Source organism: Myripristis murdjan, chromosome 12, assembly GCF_902150065.1.
Source record: "Myripristis murdjan chromosome 12, fMyrMur1.1, whole genome shotgun sequence".
In the NCBI taxonomy this organism is placed as follows: Eukaryota; Metazoa; Chordata; class Actinopteri; order Holocentriformes; family Holocentridae; genus Myripristis; species Myripristis murdjan.
Window position 1 is genome coordinate 17,739,643 of NC_043991.1, and position 17,353 is coordinate 17,756,995.

The 17,353-nt window shown below is 40.2% G+C and overlaps 1 protein-coding gene across 8 annotated transcripts; it reads left to right on the forward strand.

The window, feature by feature from the left end:
- Positions 1 to 152: 152 nt before the first annotated feature.
- LOC115368863 (cGMP-dependent protein kinase 1-like) lies at positions 153 to 14,458 on the forward strand. Of its 8 annotated transcripts, XM_030065262.1 has the most exons (21): positions 153 to 327; positions 2,394 to 2,505; positions 2,755 to 2,821; positions 3,211 to 3,310; positions 4,002 to 4,115; positions 6,790 to 6,895; positions 7,065 to 7,128; positions 7,760 to 7,837; positions 8,468 to 8,562; positions 9,470 to 9,535; positions 9,691 to 9,765; positions 10,083 to 10,183; positions 10,231 to 10,244; positions 10,275 to 10,414; positions 12,698 to 12,787; positions 12,897 to 13,038; positions 13,329 to 13,492; positions 13,657 to 13,779; positions 13,936 to 13,998; positions 14,128 to 14,194; positions 14,327 to 14,458. In XM_030065262.1, the coding sequence occupies exons 1-21, from the start codon at positions 153 to 155 to the stop codon at positions 14,423 to 14,425; spliced, it is 2,055 nt and encodes a 684-aa protein (XP_029921122.1). In that variant the 3' UTR covers positions 14,426 to 14,458. The 8 variants fall into 8 exon arrangements, with proteins under 8 accessions (XP_029921122.1, XP_029921114.1, XP_029921115.1 ...); XM_030065254.1 differs by lacking the exon at positions 10,231 to 10,244 and having other exon boundaries at positions 153 to 389; positions 2,405 to 2,505; positions 10,083 to 10,179; XM_030065255.1 differs by lacking the exon at positions 10,231 to 10,244 and having other exon boundaries at positions 153 to 348; positions 2,370 to 2,505; positions 10,083 to 10,179.
- Positions 14,459 to 17,353: the final 2,895 nt, after the last annotated feature.

Consider the following 17,353-nt stretch of genomic DNA (forward strand, 5'->3'; position numbering starts at 1 on the left):
CTTTTAAGATCGTTTTTGTATATCAGTGTAATTTGTGTTGAACAGTAGCATGCTCTCTGCAGCTGGAACAAGTTTTCTTTCCCTCCACCCTCCCATATCCTGCTCTCCCCTCCCACAGTTTAGTGTACGCCTGCATGGCTGTGCCCAGGAGTATGGGCACCCTCAGGGACCTTCAGCTGGCCTTGCAGCTCAAGATCGAGGAGCTCAGACAGCGAGATGCCCTCATCGACGAGCTGGAGCTGGAGCTGGACACCAAAGATGATCTCATCAGACAGCTGCAGATAGAGCTGGACAGGCATCGCAGCGCCTCACAACACCCAAACAGCTGTGGGGACGCAGAAAGTGCAGGTGTGCCAGTGCAGCCAACACACCTGCCACTGAGAGCAGGCGTGCATGACATCCCATACAAGGGCTAAAGCCATACATCAGGCACAGAGATGACTCCCTTATTCATGAAATGCTGCTCCCAAAGCAGCCACTGTGAAAAGGGTGAAAAGGGAAAAGTGCTGCTGTTCATTATAAGACAAACATTCACCAATTTAGACCCAAAGCAAATGCAATATGCTCATAAAGTATTAATTTAAAGACCCTATTCTCAGGTCATGTAAGTGTGATAGCACTTACGATGATGTAATCCAGCTAGGAGCTCCCTAAGCCTTTTAATATCAAGACCTCTCCAAATAGATTTACATTAGGCTGTGCATCCCATTTAATATGATGTAAGATTTTGGTCCTTTGGAAGCCAATCTAAGAAGATTTTGTTGTAAGATATGACTGTGTACACAAGATTATAACTGCATGTACTGTTGGTATGCCGAGTGAAACCTCAGGGCAACATCGTGACCCTCACATACTGTCACTGTGATAACTTTTACAGTGCAAAAACAGTTCAATAACATTATAGCCCATTTTTCTGGGGAATTCCCACGTCGACCCCTGAGGGTCCCTGGTCCCAGCCCTACGTTCATACCTGCCAGCTTTACACTGTGAAAAAATAGATTTTCTTGGCCATAAACTCCTGTATAATATGCATACTTTTAATGCCCTTTTGACCCCCTTGCAAATGAGATGTTTCATCTCGAGGGGCTATCCTATAATAAATTCAACTGTAATGCTACTTATTATACCATGATAAATGACTAATGGGTTTCATAAGGTAGCCCATTGTTCTTGGGTGTGTACCAAATACAACACATGCCAAATATTTCAAAGTTTGAAGTATACGCCTACAATGTATTTAAGACATCAGTTTACATCACAAAACATAGTCTACCTTCATTTGAGTGTCAACACAGCTAGAAAAACAGTGTGTGTGTGACTGAATGAGCTGACTTGTCTCCCATATTTACAGTGTCACAGTGGTAGCCAGCTCACACCAACATGTACATTCAAATGTGCAAAAATCTGAGATAAAAACATCCTACATATCAAATCTAAAATCTGTCACGCTTTTTCAGCATGGAGACAGTTTGTGCTGATCATTTTCAAAGATGACATTTCACGTGGGTTGCCAGGTAGCGCGAGAAAAATGAAGCATAATGTGTGAAGCAGATTAGACTGTCTCAGTCTTTTCTCGCTGGATATATTTCACACAAAAACACTAAATACAAAATGGAAGACAGACGCTGCCAAAGTCAAAAAAAAAAAAAAAAAGACTCAATGAATAAATAAATATGCCTTTAAATGTACCTGGAAAAATAAATAAATAAACAAATAAATAAACAAATAAATGTAGGCATTACTTAATTGATGAAATGAGACATAAAGAATAAAACATGCATAAAAAATAATACAAAAAATTAATAAGTTCAGGGAAATAAATGAGGGAAAATGCATACAGAAATAAATAAAGTGTATATATTTTATATTTTTAAATGAAAAGTTAATCAAAAATAAATAATCCTCAAAAATGCAAAATTAACAAATAAATTAATAAATTAGAATCAATTTAATATGAATAAAGAAATTTCAAAAATAAACCAATTAATAAATGAAAGGGGAAATTAATAAATACAGAAGCAAATGAATACAGAAATATCAATGTATTTCACATTTTTCTCAATTAATTAATGCCTTCATTTATTTTTATGATTATTTTGGTAAATTTAAGGGCATAATCAATCAATTAACTAACATATTCATGTTAAAAAAAATAAAATAAATAAATAATAAGGAGACTAGCGGTGAAAGTGAGAGTGTGACCAGTATATAATCTAATCTAATCTATAAAGGTATCTCATTCAGATTGATGACAGCCAGTTAAATGGTGGGTAGCATTTTTGTGTGTTTACTCTGCGCTACGTCTGTATCCCTGATACTGCTGTCTGTCTTGAGTGTCAGGGTGACTGTTCTCACTTTGGGGTCCTCAGGTGTGGCGCTGCAGGCCTCAGGAGTGCCTGACGAGCCTCAGCGCACCAAGAGACAGGCCATCTCAGCAGAGCCCACGGCGCTGGACCCCTCGCAGCTCACAGATGTTACACTCAACAGCTACAGCAAGACCAAAGAGTGGGTACAGAGAACCACCTGCCCATGCACCACACCACTGATTCTCCATGTTTAGCCCAATATCTACAAAATGTATCTACTTTGTGTGTAAACCCACATGATTTGAAAATGATTTGTTGCGATGTAAAATGTGGGTAAAATGCAGTAAATGGGTCAAACATTGTAAAACCACAGGTATGCTCCTTTGATAATAAAACCACCTGTAGAGCAGGCGTACACACATACACTGATACTGTGGTGTGTGTCCAGGTCTAGGGAGCTGATCCAAAGGGCTCTGTTGGAGAATGACTTTATGAAGCATCTGGAGCACGGGCAGGTAAGGGTCACGGAGAAAGAACTGGAATCCTAAAGAAAAAGAAAAAGAAGTATAAATAGGTCAGTAAGGTAACACACAAAGAGAAGATATAATTTTTAAAGTGCATGTAGTATCTGGATACTGCACTATGGAGCATTTACTGTATATTTACAGTGTATCTAGTATCTTCTATTAATGTAAATAAATCACTTTCTCTCTAAGATTATTTATAGAATAAGAATTAGAATAGAAATTACACTTCTGTGGTAATTTAAGCATTGGTGTTTCTTTGGACAAAGTGTATATACGTCTTGCCTCCATGTTTCTTATAAACATGATTGAAGTTGTATTAAAATCTTGACTTTTCTGCATAAAGCTGTTTGTAAGTGTTCATGTGCCGATGTGTGCAGATCCTGACAATCATGGACTGCATGTACCCCACCAGCCTCACCCAGGGGTGCTGCGTCATCCAGGAGGGGGACGACGGCTCCACGGTCTACGTGCTGGAGGGTGAGTCTCTCCGATGGTGAGGCACCGCTTACTGACCACATCAAACAAAGTAAAGATTTGTGCATTGGGCTAAAATGAGACTTATTTCAGCAGACAAAATCACCCATAACGTAGTTGCAATGTCATGGATTTCAGTTCAGTTAGTGAGTGTTTCATGTCCTCTCCTCTTCACAGTCTCTCCAAGTGACTTTCCATCGAAAATGTGTCGAAATGTGTTTAAAAACAACACATTTCAGCAACAACTTTTTCTTTGTTGAAAAGAAAGGCTGTTATTCTTGAAGTTTTTTCAGTTTTCAGTCAGGAAAATGTAAAATATCCTTGTTGATTCAGAGGATTCAGAGGTTCTGTGTGAAATAAAGCAAATTGGAGGTGGGTGTAGGGGCAATGACAGAATAAGGAGATCTGCCAAGGCATAAACATGTTGTGTTCTGCACTGCCTCTTTTTCTGATCTGTTTAATATCACTCTGAAAAGGTGCCACAAGCAGGAGTCAGATGTTTTTTTATATGTGTGGCTTATTTCATCATTACATTTAGATTTATTTGATCACAAAGAAGGACAAACATCTGTCTTAGGTATTTGGTTTAAATGATGAATTCTTTATGTTCTCCTCCTGAGAATTGTGTGTTTGTGTGTGTTTGTGTGTGTGTGTGTGTGTGTGTGTGTGTGTGGGCTGTCATGTATGTACACAGAGGGTATGGTTGAGGTAACCAAAGAGGGGAAGAAACTGTGCACCATAAGTCCAGGGAAAGTGTTTGGAGAGCTGGCAATTCTGTACAACTGCACTCGCACTGCATCTGTGACAGGTAAACACACATACACACACACACTCACACATGCACATACACTCACACACACGCACAAACATGCTCTACAAAACCAATCCTACCTAGGTGGTGTTATCTTCCTTTTGTTATCACTGGACTTCCCTCCAGCTAACATCCTCAAAAATAACCACCTCGCTGAATCCACTCATATTATTAAATAAACAAAGTTTGTGTTTGAATATCCATATTTTGATTTTTTACAACTGAAAGAGTAGAACTATTTTCTTCCATGGTCTAAGCTCTCCATAGTTGAGGTGGATCCGGTTTTTGATCGATGCCTGAAGAGGGTCTTTAACGAGAGGGGCTTCCTCAGTGAGAGGAAGAGGAAGCATTATTAAAAGTTACTTGAACGGCCACGTGGGAGGCAACAGGAGTTGGGATTGAAGGAGTCCCCATCTAACTCTGTTAACCTCACCCATTTTTGTCCCATTTCACCTTTTCCCTCTGCTGATTTTTATGGATGTTGTCAAGACACACCATGCATGTTGGCACTTTGCAATCCAAAGCCCTTTAATTTCCTGTGTGGCAGCAGTGTTTGAGGTGATGGACTGGGCTGAAATATGGTGACTAACTGATTTCTCTGTGTGTATGTGTGTGTGTGTGTGTGTGTGTGTGTGTGTGTGTGTGTTTGAATGTGCACTTTGAAGTACTGTGGGGAAACCAAGAACCAGCCCCTACAAATATATGTGTTGTGTTTCTGGTACATCAGACAAAGTTGTTAAAATTCTCACACACGTCTAATTTCTGGAAAAAGTGTTTATCACCCTCTCATTCTTGGCTGTGTGGGGCTGAAAATTTCTGGCAGCACTTTGCAATTCATTTCATTTTTAATGTGGCATAGGCTTTGCCTTTTCACCACTCTGTGTAGCTCCTTCATTCAAAATCACCAAAATCAAAAAGTGTGGGTGAATAAATGTGAGAGAGATACAGCAAATTTACAAGCACTAAAACAATCAAGTCAAGCTTTCTAATTGCACGTCTGAGTCTGAAGTTCGAAAGAAGCGTGTGTACTCCGTCTGCGTGTGTTAAAAATGAATATAGGACTGTTAAATGAATCAAATTAGAAGACAGAATATAGTGAAAAGAATTTATTTTTCAAATTTATTGTCTTGATGTTCTTCCACTCTCCTTGTTCCCTTTCACAATGTCTTGGATGTGGCGCTATCCACAGACAATTAGGGTCTTTTCGGAGCCCAAGCCAAAAAAAATCATTTGCATTTCCCTTGAATAGATTCATGTAGATTCAAAAGATGAGCAACTTGAAAAATTCTATTTCACCCTCTGAACAGAATTCTTGATTTTCTTCTTCTTTTTTTTTTATTTTTGTTTTTGTTTTTTTGTTTTTTGTTTTTTTTGGAGGGGGGGTGGTGTGTGGAAAATACCCTTTCACGTTTAGCTGATTATTCAGAGCATCTCTCAGCGGCAGGTAGGGGCTCATCGTCTTGCTCCAAGTCTCTCTGACAGAGCGCCCTCACCGCTGCAGGGATCGAGGCAGCTCACTTTAACGTCACACTCTGCTGCCATCCTTGGCAGGTTTCCCCTCATCTGCACACCCAACTTTTTGTCCCAGTCATCGCATTTTTACTCACCTTTGTCATATTCTGTTAAATCCACCCCTCCATAATGAAACAGTTCAACTTTAAAAGTTAATCTGAGGGCTAATTTTCTCACACTCAGCTATTTCTAGGGTTTTGTTGGGTTCAGCATGAGCAAATAATGTAATGAGAACTGATAGAAATTTGCACCATGAGGAGGAGGGTGGAGAAAGGTGAACGAGGGAGCAGTGTGAAATGTAAAATGAAGGAGGGGAAATGAGAGGAAGAACAGCAGGAGAAGATCAAGAGAAGCCTAACTAGTTTCTTTGTGAGCAAAGATATCAGGTGGAGGAAATAATGGTGCTTCATGTTGCTTAGCAACATCAAGGTATGTAGTTCAGTTTCCTGGAAAACCTATGGAATCCAGTCAAAGCAAACCCAGTGATGATTATCAAGCTTCCTGTACTAAAAGCATACCACATATCCCCTGTACTTTAACACTATTTACCATGAAATACAGTTATTTTTTAATATATAATATTATTTTGCAAATGAGTTTTCCAATAACATTTCAGTGAAGGAACATTGCGGTTACCTCAGAAACTTTCTCACAGCATCATGAGGTAAAAAGCCTAATGTGTGTGTGTGTGTGTGTGTGTGTGTATGTGCGTGCGTGTGTGCGTGCTGCGTGCGTGCGTGTGTGCGTTTGCGTGTTATGTACCCAGTAAATTTTGCTCTGTCTTTCCTCGGAAACAAGGAGATTATTGTATTTGCCAGTGACAGAGCTTCTGGCTCATTTCCATCCAGTGTCTTTATCGCTAGCTGTTTATGGCTGTGTATGCAGTGTTTATATCAACATGGACCTGCACAAAATGTAAACTCTGAAAAACCAACAATCAGTTTATACATGCAAACTGTACTGAGATCCTCACAAGCCTTATTTGGTTTGAAAATCTAATTAGCAGCTATAATAGAAAACAGCAGTGCACTAAAAACGAGAGCACAAACTTACAGGGCTGCGGGTCACGACAGTGTGTGTGTGTGTGTTTCTGAGTGTGTGTGTGCTCGCAAAGGCAAAATAAATGTTTCATGGCTTTTGTCTCGGGGTCTCTCTCTAGCCCTGACCGACATCAAGCTGTGGGCGATTGACAGACAGGGTTTCCAGACCATAATGATGAGGACTGGTCTGATCAAGCATTCCCAGTACATGGAGTTCCTCCACAGGTGCAGCAGTGCTCTCTCTCTCTCTCTCTCTCTCTTTCTCTCTCTCTCTCACACACACACACACACACACACACACACACACACACTCTTGTTGGCTGTTGCCAGGTTCTCATGACACCAGGACAAAACATGTGACTCTGCCTTCTCTCATTCTTCACCTGTTTTCCAGTGTCCCCTCCTTTCAGTCGCTCCCTGAGGACATTCTTAGTAAACTGGCTGACGTGCTGGAGGAGGTGACGGTTTCACACACACACACACACACACACACACACACACACACACACACACACACACACAGAGTGCCATCTCAAGAAATTCAGGTGCTCCATGAAAAAAAAATAATGATATTAATAATTATTGGGCCCTTGTTCATCTTTGGAACCTACATTGATCATTTTTTTGGAAAAACACATGAATAGATCAGATTCGATATTGTTATTTTCCTTTTTTGGGGGGAATATTTTAGCAATTTTCTTCTTTTTTTTCTTTTTTTTTTTTGATAAAATTGTGTGGTAAATTTTTTGCAATATTATTTAAATATAGAACTATTATACATATTAAACATATATATAATGCACAAGTTTTAATCATTTTTAGTCAGTGTTTTGCCAATTTTCTTATAAGATTTTATCCCTGTTTTTGAAAGAAATCAAGTGAACTAATCTTCCATTTGAATATATAATTTTGATAATATAATATATATATATATATATATATATATATATATATATATATATATATATATATATGTACACACACACTCAGAGCCTGTCTGTCAGATTTAGACGTTGCGACCCATCAGTGGAAAGTCTCTGCCTATTGTTCATACTCAACCCATGCACATTTTGCTCTCCTCTCTTTCAGACTCATTACAGTGATGGTGATTACATTATCCGTCAGGGAGCCACAGGAGACACACTGTTCATCATCAGTGAAGGACAGGTGAGGAAGAAGGCAGAGGGACGATGAGACTATATTAGGAGATATTGCAAATGAGTGCAATGGCTGATGAGAAGAGGAGAGGAAGTACATGGAGATTTAGGCAACCACGGTCAAACGGGTTCCCTGTTTCCTGGAGGATTTCAGCCTCCATACCCCAGGCCATTTGGGACTTAAGGATGTCACCATGGACTTGAGTCTACGTGGTACATCTCATTATGAGGCAGTGCAAATGGTGAAATGATTTGGAATCTTCCAGTAAAAATAGAAAACAGTCACTGGTAGCAGCCTCACTACACAAATTCCTCCATTTTTTAAGATTCTCAAAACGCACCTGGTGTTATTTTGTCACTACTTGTGTTGATCAGATGTGCTGAACCAGCTTCGTGGCTTCATAGCTCTACAACACACTTCCCTCACAGTTGCATCTTAATGAAAGACCTGTGCTTCTGCTCATCTGCTCAGACCTGTGCTTCTGCTCATCTAAACACGTAAAAGTTTTCACAATTAGCAAAGAAGGTTGTGTGTACAAAAAAGCTGGATAAAGCATTTTGGTAGAGAGTGGAAAAAGGTATTTGCACATTGAATTTTTAAGCTCCCAGTCATGAAGATCGTGACCTGTGACCTCTACAGGTGAAGGTTGCTCAGCAGAAATCGGCCAGCGAGGAGCCAGTGTTTCTGAACACTCTGTCTAAAGGCGACTGGTTTGGAGAGCAGGCTTTAAAAGGGTGAAGCACACACACACACACACACACACACACATACATTTCACCTTACATAGAAAATAAATTCATCATCATTCAAAATAAAAATTTATGCTAACTGCTTGGATTGCTGTCTCCTCACTACATGAAAAAGATACTGCCAAGACATGCTTCACTGATAAAGAGACGTTTGCCAGTTTAGAAAATATAAGCCTTCACTCAATTGAATTTATTGGTGAAGAGGTGGTGGGTTAGATTTCCTTTGGATAGCCTCTGGAAAGATAGACAGATCGGGCACTGCACAATGTAGACATACATATGCCCATTATGTGCTGTATATTGTGCATGTCTGCCATGTCTTTCCTGAGAAAAGATCTTTTTCTTCAGTGAATGCATTATGCTTCCATCTTCTGAAAATGAGGAAAAACAATAAAGAAGAAAAAAATTACAAGAAAATTAGCATGAAATAAATAAAGAATTGACCAGAAAATTATCAAAACTAATGAAAAACAAACTATATTTATAATTATTATAATATTATACTTGATATTACATTACAAGAAAAAAATAGACCCAAATATTGGTTAAAAAGGGGTAAAAAAAAATCCCCAGACAATGAATAATGACAAGAACTATAGTCAATTTTGTTCAGAGGATGAAATAAAAATGTTAATGTTCATCTTTTGGCCCTACATTGATCTCTTCCTGGTAAAATGCAGTGAGTCCCCAAAGAATCCTTTGGCTTAGACCCCCAAATGTCTGGAGACCCTTGCACAAACACAGAGTAAATGTCTTTCTGGAAAAACCACAAAGCAGACCTGTTTTAGGATGGATGCTGACCTCAATGCAATCATCAGCTGTAAAAAAAACAAAAAAACAAAAAAAAAAACAGCCTGTAGTTTTTGGGTTTTTTTCTCTTTCTCCCTTTCAGTGAGGACATTCGCACAGCCAGTGTTACAGCTTTGGGAGATGTCACATGTCTGGTCATCGACAGAGAGTAAGTGATTCTCTTCTCAACCTATTTGATCTGGTCGTGGAGCTTGTGGCTTCCAAACACAGAGAACATTCTGGCTAATATCATTTCACTTTGCAGTCTGCCTTTCAAGGCAGTTTTGTGTCCTTGGTTTCTCTGTGCATGCATTTGTGTCTCAGGTCCTTCAAACAACTGATTGGAGGACTGGAGGAAGTCAACAACAAGCAGTATGACAATGATGAGCTCAAGGCAAAGTGAGTCCCTGCGAACAGATGTAATATATGAGCTCGGGTATTTGTAGAGATATGTGAGAGCTATAACTGATTGTACAGTCCTCTGCCATGGATAACTGCAATTTTCATTAACTGATTATTACCTTTAACCAGTGAGGAGGACCTAATCAGCTGTTGTTGTGGTTGGCTGGAATGAAAACCTGCAGTCTCTCCCATGGCACAGGATTAGATACCACTGACCCAGAGGAAACACTGGTGATAACTCCTTCAGTTACAGATATCTCTCACCCTTTTCCCTTCTCTTCCCGTCTCTTTTTGTCTCTCTTGTCTGTCTGTAGAATGGAGGCAGAGGCAGTTTTCTTTTCTAGTGTGTCACTCAGCGATTTCAATGTCATCTGCACTCTGGGAGTGGGAGGATTCAGCCGTGTGGAGTTGGTGAGTGAGTGCATACAAGAGAAAACGTGTAAGCAAAGATGGGCAACAGAGAATATGTCCAGTATGTGTGTATGTCTGTGCTTATTTGTGTTCAGGTGCACCTCAAGAGTGACCCGAGTCGGTCGTTTGCCATGAAAGTGTTAACAAAACGCCACATCTTGGACACCAGCCAACAGGGACATATCTTATCAGAGCGCCGCATCATGATGGAGGCTCATAGTCCTTTCACCGTCAGGTCAGACTGATTTTTTTTTTTTTTTTTTTTTTGGTCAGGGAACATTATACTCATGGAGTATAATTAAATCTTCAGTGGGCAACTTTGCACTTTGGTGGCTCTAAATGGAAGCAAGAGTTAATTTTTTCAAAAATTGAGCCCCCCACACACAGTGCAGCTTATTGGTGTCACTCATGCTCACCAATGCAGCAAGCATGTGATGCTTCATCCCAAAGAATACCAAAGGAGTCAACTGACCCAAGTGATTTAAAGGCCGCTATGTGATTGGATGGTGTTTTAGTACCATCTAGTGGCTGTTACTGTCCACATCTGTATACAGACTCCATTATAAGTTAGTAGTATTTCATTTCTCATAGTTACAGACTGTATTTCTGTACCTCAGCACAAGTTCTGTTAGCACGTAAAGCTAGAAATGTTTAAGCAAGCTGCAAGAAGTATTAGGTCATCCAACGGCCATAGGAAACAAGGCAAAAATACATTTTAGGCTACATACTGCAAATGCAACAAGTCATAATGGTCATGGAGGTTGAGTGTGAAAGTGAAAGAAGCAGCAGCATCTTTCTAATTGCTAAGGCTAACGTAGCTACACATTGCATGGGATACCTGCCTGAACAACAAATGTAAAAGTTGATCAGTAGTTCCATGGAAGCCGTTAGTTAGCTTTTATAAAGTTATTCCAAACTAATTGAACCACTCCAGGCATTTAAGAGCTTGAAATGTGTGTGTGTGTGTGTGTGTGTGTGTGTTAACCTACTAACAACAGACTCTAGTGGCTAGTGCCGGCCCACACTGCAAACATCAGCCTGGCTATGTGTGTGTTGGGGAGCAAAGGGGTGGGGGGGCTCCCCAAAACAAAATAAAGTGGGTGGACCGGACACTTTGTATTTCACTCTGAAATCTTGATTTATTACATCGTCTGGGAAGATAGGTGACCTAACTGGCAACAGAATTTCATTTGGACAAACAGGAAGAATCTCCAGGGCTTTGTGGATATGAGAAGGCCTTCTCTGTTGCAGCCCTACTTTCTGATCTAGGTTGACAAAATGTTTGTTATACTGTGCATGTTTTTTGTATCTGTGCTTCTGCTTTGCAGGTTCTAGTTATTGTCTAACAATGCAGTTCAGTGTGGTCTTATTCAATCTACTTTTCTATTAACATTAATATCTTCATGTATTTATTGTCTTGCATATCTTGTATCATGAGTCTCTGTGTTGCATGTTTTAAGGATGTCCTGAATGATGTTTTTTATTAATATTATATATACACTACTCACAAAAAGTTAGGGATATTCGGCTTTCGGGTGAAATTTCAGGATGAACCTAAAATGCATTATAACCTTTACAGGTGAACTTAATGTGACCTTCTGTAAACTTTTGAATGCACATGTCCGACTGTTCAATGTTTCAGTACTTTTTGCACAAGTTGCTGTTCTCTAACAAGGAGTTTAACGGCAAAATTCACATCGGGTGTTTGATGCTCCAGCTCATCGAGGTCGTATCATTAGGGAACGGCTGCTGGAGACTGGGGTACCTCAAATGGAGTGGCCTGCACTTTCTCAGACCTGAATCCCATAGAAAACCTATGGGATCAGCTGAGTCGCCGTGTAGAGGCTCGGAGCTCTGTACCCCAGAACCTCAACGTCCTGAGGGCCGCCCTTCAAGAAGAGTGGGATGCCATGCCTCAGCAGACAATAAGTCAACTTGTGAACAGCATGAGACGTCATTGTCAAGCTGTAATTGATGCTCAAGGGCACATGACAAGTTATTGACACTGACATTTTTTGTTGTGGTGTATCCACCACTGTTGTTGGCTTTTGTTTCAAGAAATTGTTTGAGATGAGGAAATCACCAGTGCATGCTTCTACTTTCATGATATAATATCACTGTAGCGTGAACTTTTTATATTTTACATAAATTTCACCCAAAAGCCAAGTATCCCTAACTTTTTGTGAGTAGTGTATATGTTATTTTTTCTTCATTTTATTAATTGTTCTGCATGTTTATAAATGACCTCAGTAACTGTGTAATTTCAATCACATTTTCTATTCTATTCTGTTTTTAGGGTGACTCTGTAACATCTGTCCAGGGACTACAGATGAAAAATAGCCTCTTGGCAAACTCTGGCGCATTTACAGCAATGTTGATTATTGTGCACTGTCCCTGTTAAATAAACAAACAAACAAATAAATAAATAAAAGTCTTCCGTTGCGCAACTTTAAAGTAACACAGTTCTAAAAAAAAAAAAAAAAAAAAAAAAAAAAAAAACTAAATTTCTTCTTTGCAGGCTGTATCGGACTTTCAGAGACTCTAAATATCTTTACATGCTGCTTGAGGCCTGCCTTGGAGGAGAATTATGGACACTACTGAGAGACAGGTGTGTGTGTGGTTGTGTATATGTGTGTGTGTGCCCATGCCTGTCTTCCAAAGCCTGCAAGAGTCTGAAATGATCTGTGATGGCCTTTAACCTTTTGCTTTTATTCCAGGGGTTCATTTGACGACAGTACCACTCGGTTCTACACAGGCTGTGTTATAGAGGCCCTGGCTTTCCTTCAGTGTAGAGGAATCGTTTACAGAGACCTCAAACCTGAGAACATAATACTGGACCAGCGGGGATATGCCAAGCTGGTATGAACACTGCACATGCGGTCCAGACAGCAATAAAGATTATTTACACTTATTCACTGACACAGTGAATCTGGATCATAAAGATTTTGAAGAGGTAGTTAAACTGTTGCACAAAGAAAACGCTGCACAAGTTTTGAGTTTAGGTGGGCTCACGTTCAACTGCATACCTGCCTCCACAAAAGCACATGGTGGTGACATAATGAATCCACACACAGGTTATATTATAGACTTACTTGGACAGGGTTTTCCAGCTGTGGGTTCCAGCTGTGGTGTGTGTTTCTCCTCCCCAGGTGGACTTTGGCTTTGCTAAGAAGGTGGGATTGGGTAAGAAGACATGGACGTTTTGTGGAACTCCTGAGTACGTGGCCCCTGAGATCATCCTGAACAAGGGCCATGATTGTTCAGCTGACTGCTGGTCTCTGGGAATACTTATCTTCGAGCTGCTTAGCGGCAGGTGCTGCAACAAACAAAATCAATATCACCTCAGCATTACACAGTGTCATTCAATATCTTGTCCCTAAATGTTTTGTCGACCCAAATTTGAGGTAAATTCACATAGTTTCCATCTTGTGCTGAAAAAATAAAATAACCATGATGGCTTCCATTCTCCTGCTGTAGTCCTCCTTTCTCAGGCTCTGATCCCATGAAGACCTATAACATCATCCTGAGAGGCATCGACATGGTCGAGTTCCCCAAGAAAATCACCAAGAGTGCTGCTAACCTCATCAAACGTCTCTGCAGGTTGTATCTTAGATGGGTGTATAAAGTAAAAGAGAAGACTGGTCTCCTTCCTATATTTTACCAACCACTGACTCTGTTATGTTCTGACTGAATGCTATTGTGCATGCATGGTTGTGTGTGTGCATGTGTGCACGTGTGTGTGCATATGTTGCTCAGGGATAATCCCTCTGAGAGGCTGGGGAACCAGAAAAATGGGGTGAAGGACATCCAGAAGCACAAGTGAGACAGCAAAGATGTTTATGATTATCGTGATTATTATGAACTAATGTGATATCTTACAAGATCAACATGACTGCTGCTTTCAGTGGGAGGCAAGACTGTAGTCATAGCAACATCCTTGTCCTTCAGGTGGTTTGAGGGGTTCAATTGGGAAGGCCTTCGCCAGGGAACCATAGACTCTCCATTCACGCCCACAGTAGGTATCCCGCAGCATCCTTTCACACACACTCATCCAAACACTTTTTTTAAATCAAGTAGTTTGAAGGAAAAAAAAGCTGTGAGAATAAACAGAACAGGGAAGAACTCACATCCTGTGTTGTTTTGTCAGGTGGACGGGCCATTGGACAGCAGAAACTTTGACTGTTTCCCTGAGGACACTAGCGACCCTCCTCCCGATGACGAGTCTGGTTGGGACCTTGAGTTTTAATGCAGCGTGAATAGTGGCTACGCGTTGACCAAACAATGAAAACACAGGATGGAAAAGAAGCTGCTTTAGAAGGAGACACAGCTATAGCTTGAGTCATTCAGTTTTGCAGTAAACAAGTATGAAGTCATACCCATTTCATATTAGAAAGTGTGTATTGCAGCTGTCTTTGACTCAAGAAAATGCCAGTAAAATGTGTGAGCTTGCTTCCTGGCATCTCAGCTCAAGTGAGGAGGAAATGATGTTGGGAAACCTTTAATTCCAGTTGGAGAAGCAGACCCTAGTTACTGTCGTTATGCCCTGCTCGATTTTGTGTCTTTAATATGGATGTTTGAGATTACTGAGTCTATTGGCTGGTTAATCCTAAATCTAAGATTCACAATACTCATTTAACCTCTTCAAACAGTTGTTTAGAGTGGTAATTGAATTAATGACATTTTTCGGTGTTTTTACAAGTCAGCCACATCTTAGTTTTCCACATACTGACCTACATTTTAAGGCATTTTGGTTTATATTTTTGACACAAAAAAGATCAAATCAGAGTTTTTCACGACTGACCTTTCAGTTTTTGCACCGCTCCTTGCTGCTTTGACACCACCTTCAAAACATTCCTCATTTATTTTCCTTTCTTTAGTGTTACTGCAGCTTCAGTGTGATGTTTTGCATTCTTTTCAATGTATTTCTGCATGGACAGACACATCTTTTTTTTTTCTCTGACTAAAGGTTACATTGCAAAAACAGATTTTCAGCATAACTCCACTACACAATAACATTCTTTTGATATTGGTTTCTCATTCTTGAGTCTGAATGATGTGTTTTTCGAAAAATGGAATAGCAGTTCCAGGGGTTTATGACCAGGCTTTCGTTTTGAATTGGGGAATTAATTCCAGATCAGAATTAATTTCATTCTCCTGTGCTGATTAAAAATAAACAGAACTATGCTGCTGCAACAAGTTTCAGGGTTTCTTTTCAACTCCTGAGCAAAGATGATATAAAGGGAAAATATTTTAAAAGTGTTACAGGTAGGAGAGGAGAATGTGTGGGGCTGTGTTAATGAAAACTAAGCCACCAGGGTTAGGAGATGCTTATCACTGCCTGTTAACCTCGAGGCTAATGAAGTCAGCAGAGTTCTGCAAGGTTCACTGGGTTTGAGTGGTAAATCAGGCCATGATGGAAACCCAGCCACCTAAGGTAATGACTCTCTCACAAATTACAGATACAGACACATAGATAAGACACACCAATTTTTCCACACCTCTGACATCACTACATTCCTACTGTGGCTTGTTATGGCACAACCACTGACTGTACAGGTGCAGACTGAGATCCTGTAACCTTGGTGATCCATAAAAAAAAAAAAAAAAAAAAAAAAAAACAATATTATGAAACAAAATTTTTTCACAACTGAAATCTGTAGGCTTAAGGATAGGAATACACCAGTGTCAGCAAAAACGCTCTTGGGTGGAGTTGCCAATGGTCACTGATCCCAGGTCAGATTCTGATGCAACCCTAGCCTCAAACAAACTGTAATAGTTCCCTAACCTTAACCTTATCCTTACCCTAACCTTAACCAAACTGCTTTGCTTACCTGACTTAACCTCCTCACCTCTGCGGCACGCACAGGTGGGTTTGTCATTGCCGCATGGCCAAGCTTCAACACCACAAAACTTTATTTTAAATTCTAGTGGAAATTCCAAGGTTTCCAAAGATCCCAAATATGTCTCCCGCTGAATTACAGTGTTTATAAAATGATGCACAAGACATCTGGATATTTTCTATTTGATGTAATACTGCAGCCATAAAACAATGGCATCTTGGCCTTGAACTTTTCACTTAATATTGCCTAAGTGTTTTGTTGCTTCCGTGAAAGTGCATGTCTCAATGTGCCAATATGGACCTTTTATAACTCTGAAGGTAGTTCATGGGAAACACATCGGAAAATCTAAAGGGCTTCACCTCAATGGTGACCTTAGCTGACATTAAATGCAACTGTTAGTTTGCAAAAGGATAGAGGTCATCTTAATACTGAATGTTTGTGTCCCACTGTGCTATTAGTAAGACTTGACTGGTAGAGATTGTTGAAGGCCAGTACTGTGATCTTTTGTGCAAATACACTGACTGACACTCACCGGCCAGTAGGCAGTATTTATTTAGTTATTAGTTTTTTTTTTTAGAGTTAATATAAGGCTCCCGTAACTATGCAACCCAATGTATGGGTCCAACCCTTACTGTTAGGGTCCATTGTTCTGCTGAGAGCTGGTATCTGTAATTTGTTTACCTGGCGCTGGGAAAGAGGGGTATTGAGATGAGACAGCCAAAGAGGGATTGGGAGGATAGACGGATCAGACTGTAAGGAACCTCTTTATCCAGACTTATTTCAGGAAAGACCCAAATCACACAAAATGGAATGCCGGAACCTGTGATAGAGAGCTGAATGGGATTTATTCTGGCATGAAATTCTGCTAAATATGTCTGCCAGAGCGTTTTTTATCAAAGGGGCTTTCTGCTACGAGGTTCACGGAGGACGTTTAAACGCTGTCTTGCATGAGCTCACAATGACTGATCAGCTTTCTACTTGACTGAGCCACTACACAGGAAAAACGGCAGACGTGACTGGAATTTACTCCCACCCAAACACACACACACACACACTCACACACATCCGTTTCTGACTTTTAGCAAAGGGTTGCTATTTTTGGAAACCACGGGAACAAACACAGGAAACAATTATAATACAGGTATCATGCAAAGCAAGCCTCACACCCATCTGTATGGGTTAGGGTTAGGGTTAGGGTTAGTCTTTATGTTCTCTTCCTGAGAATTGTGTGTGTGTCTGTGTGTGTGTGTGTGTGTGTGTGTGTGTGTGTGTGTGTGTGTGTGTGTGTGTACTGTCTCTGGCCAGCAAATAATTATATTTTTTATAATCAGTCT

What these genes read in the sequence shown, in the direction of transcription:
- LOC115368863 (XM_030065254.1), top strand. Translation starts at nt 153, where the DNA reads ATGGGCACCCTCAGGGACCTTCAGCTGGCCTTGCAGCTCAAGATCGAG. An exon ending in AGCGGGGATATGCCAAGCTG is followed by an intron (nt 13,039 to 13,328) that starts GTATGAACACTG and finishes TCTCCTCCCCAG; the next exon opens with GTGGACTTTGGCTTTGCTAA. An exon ending in ACTCTCCATTCACGCCCACA is followed by an intron (nt 14,195 to 14,326) that starts GTAGGTATCCCG and finishes TTGTTTTGTCAG; the next exon opens with GTGGACGGGCCATTGGACAG.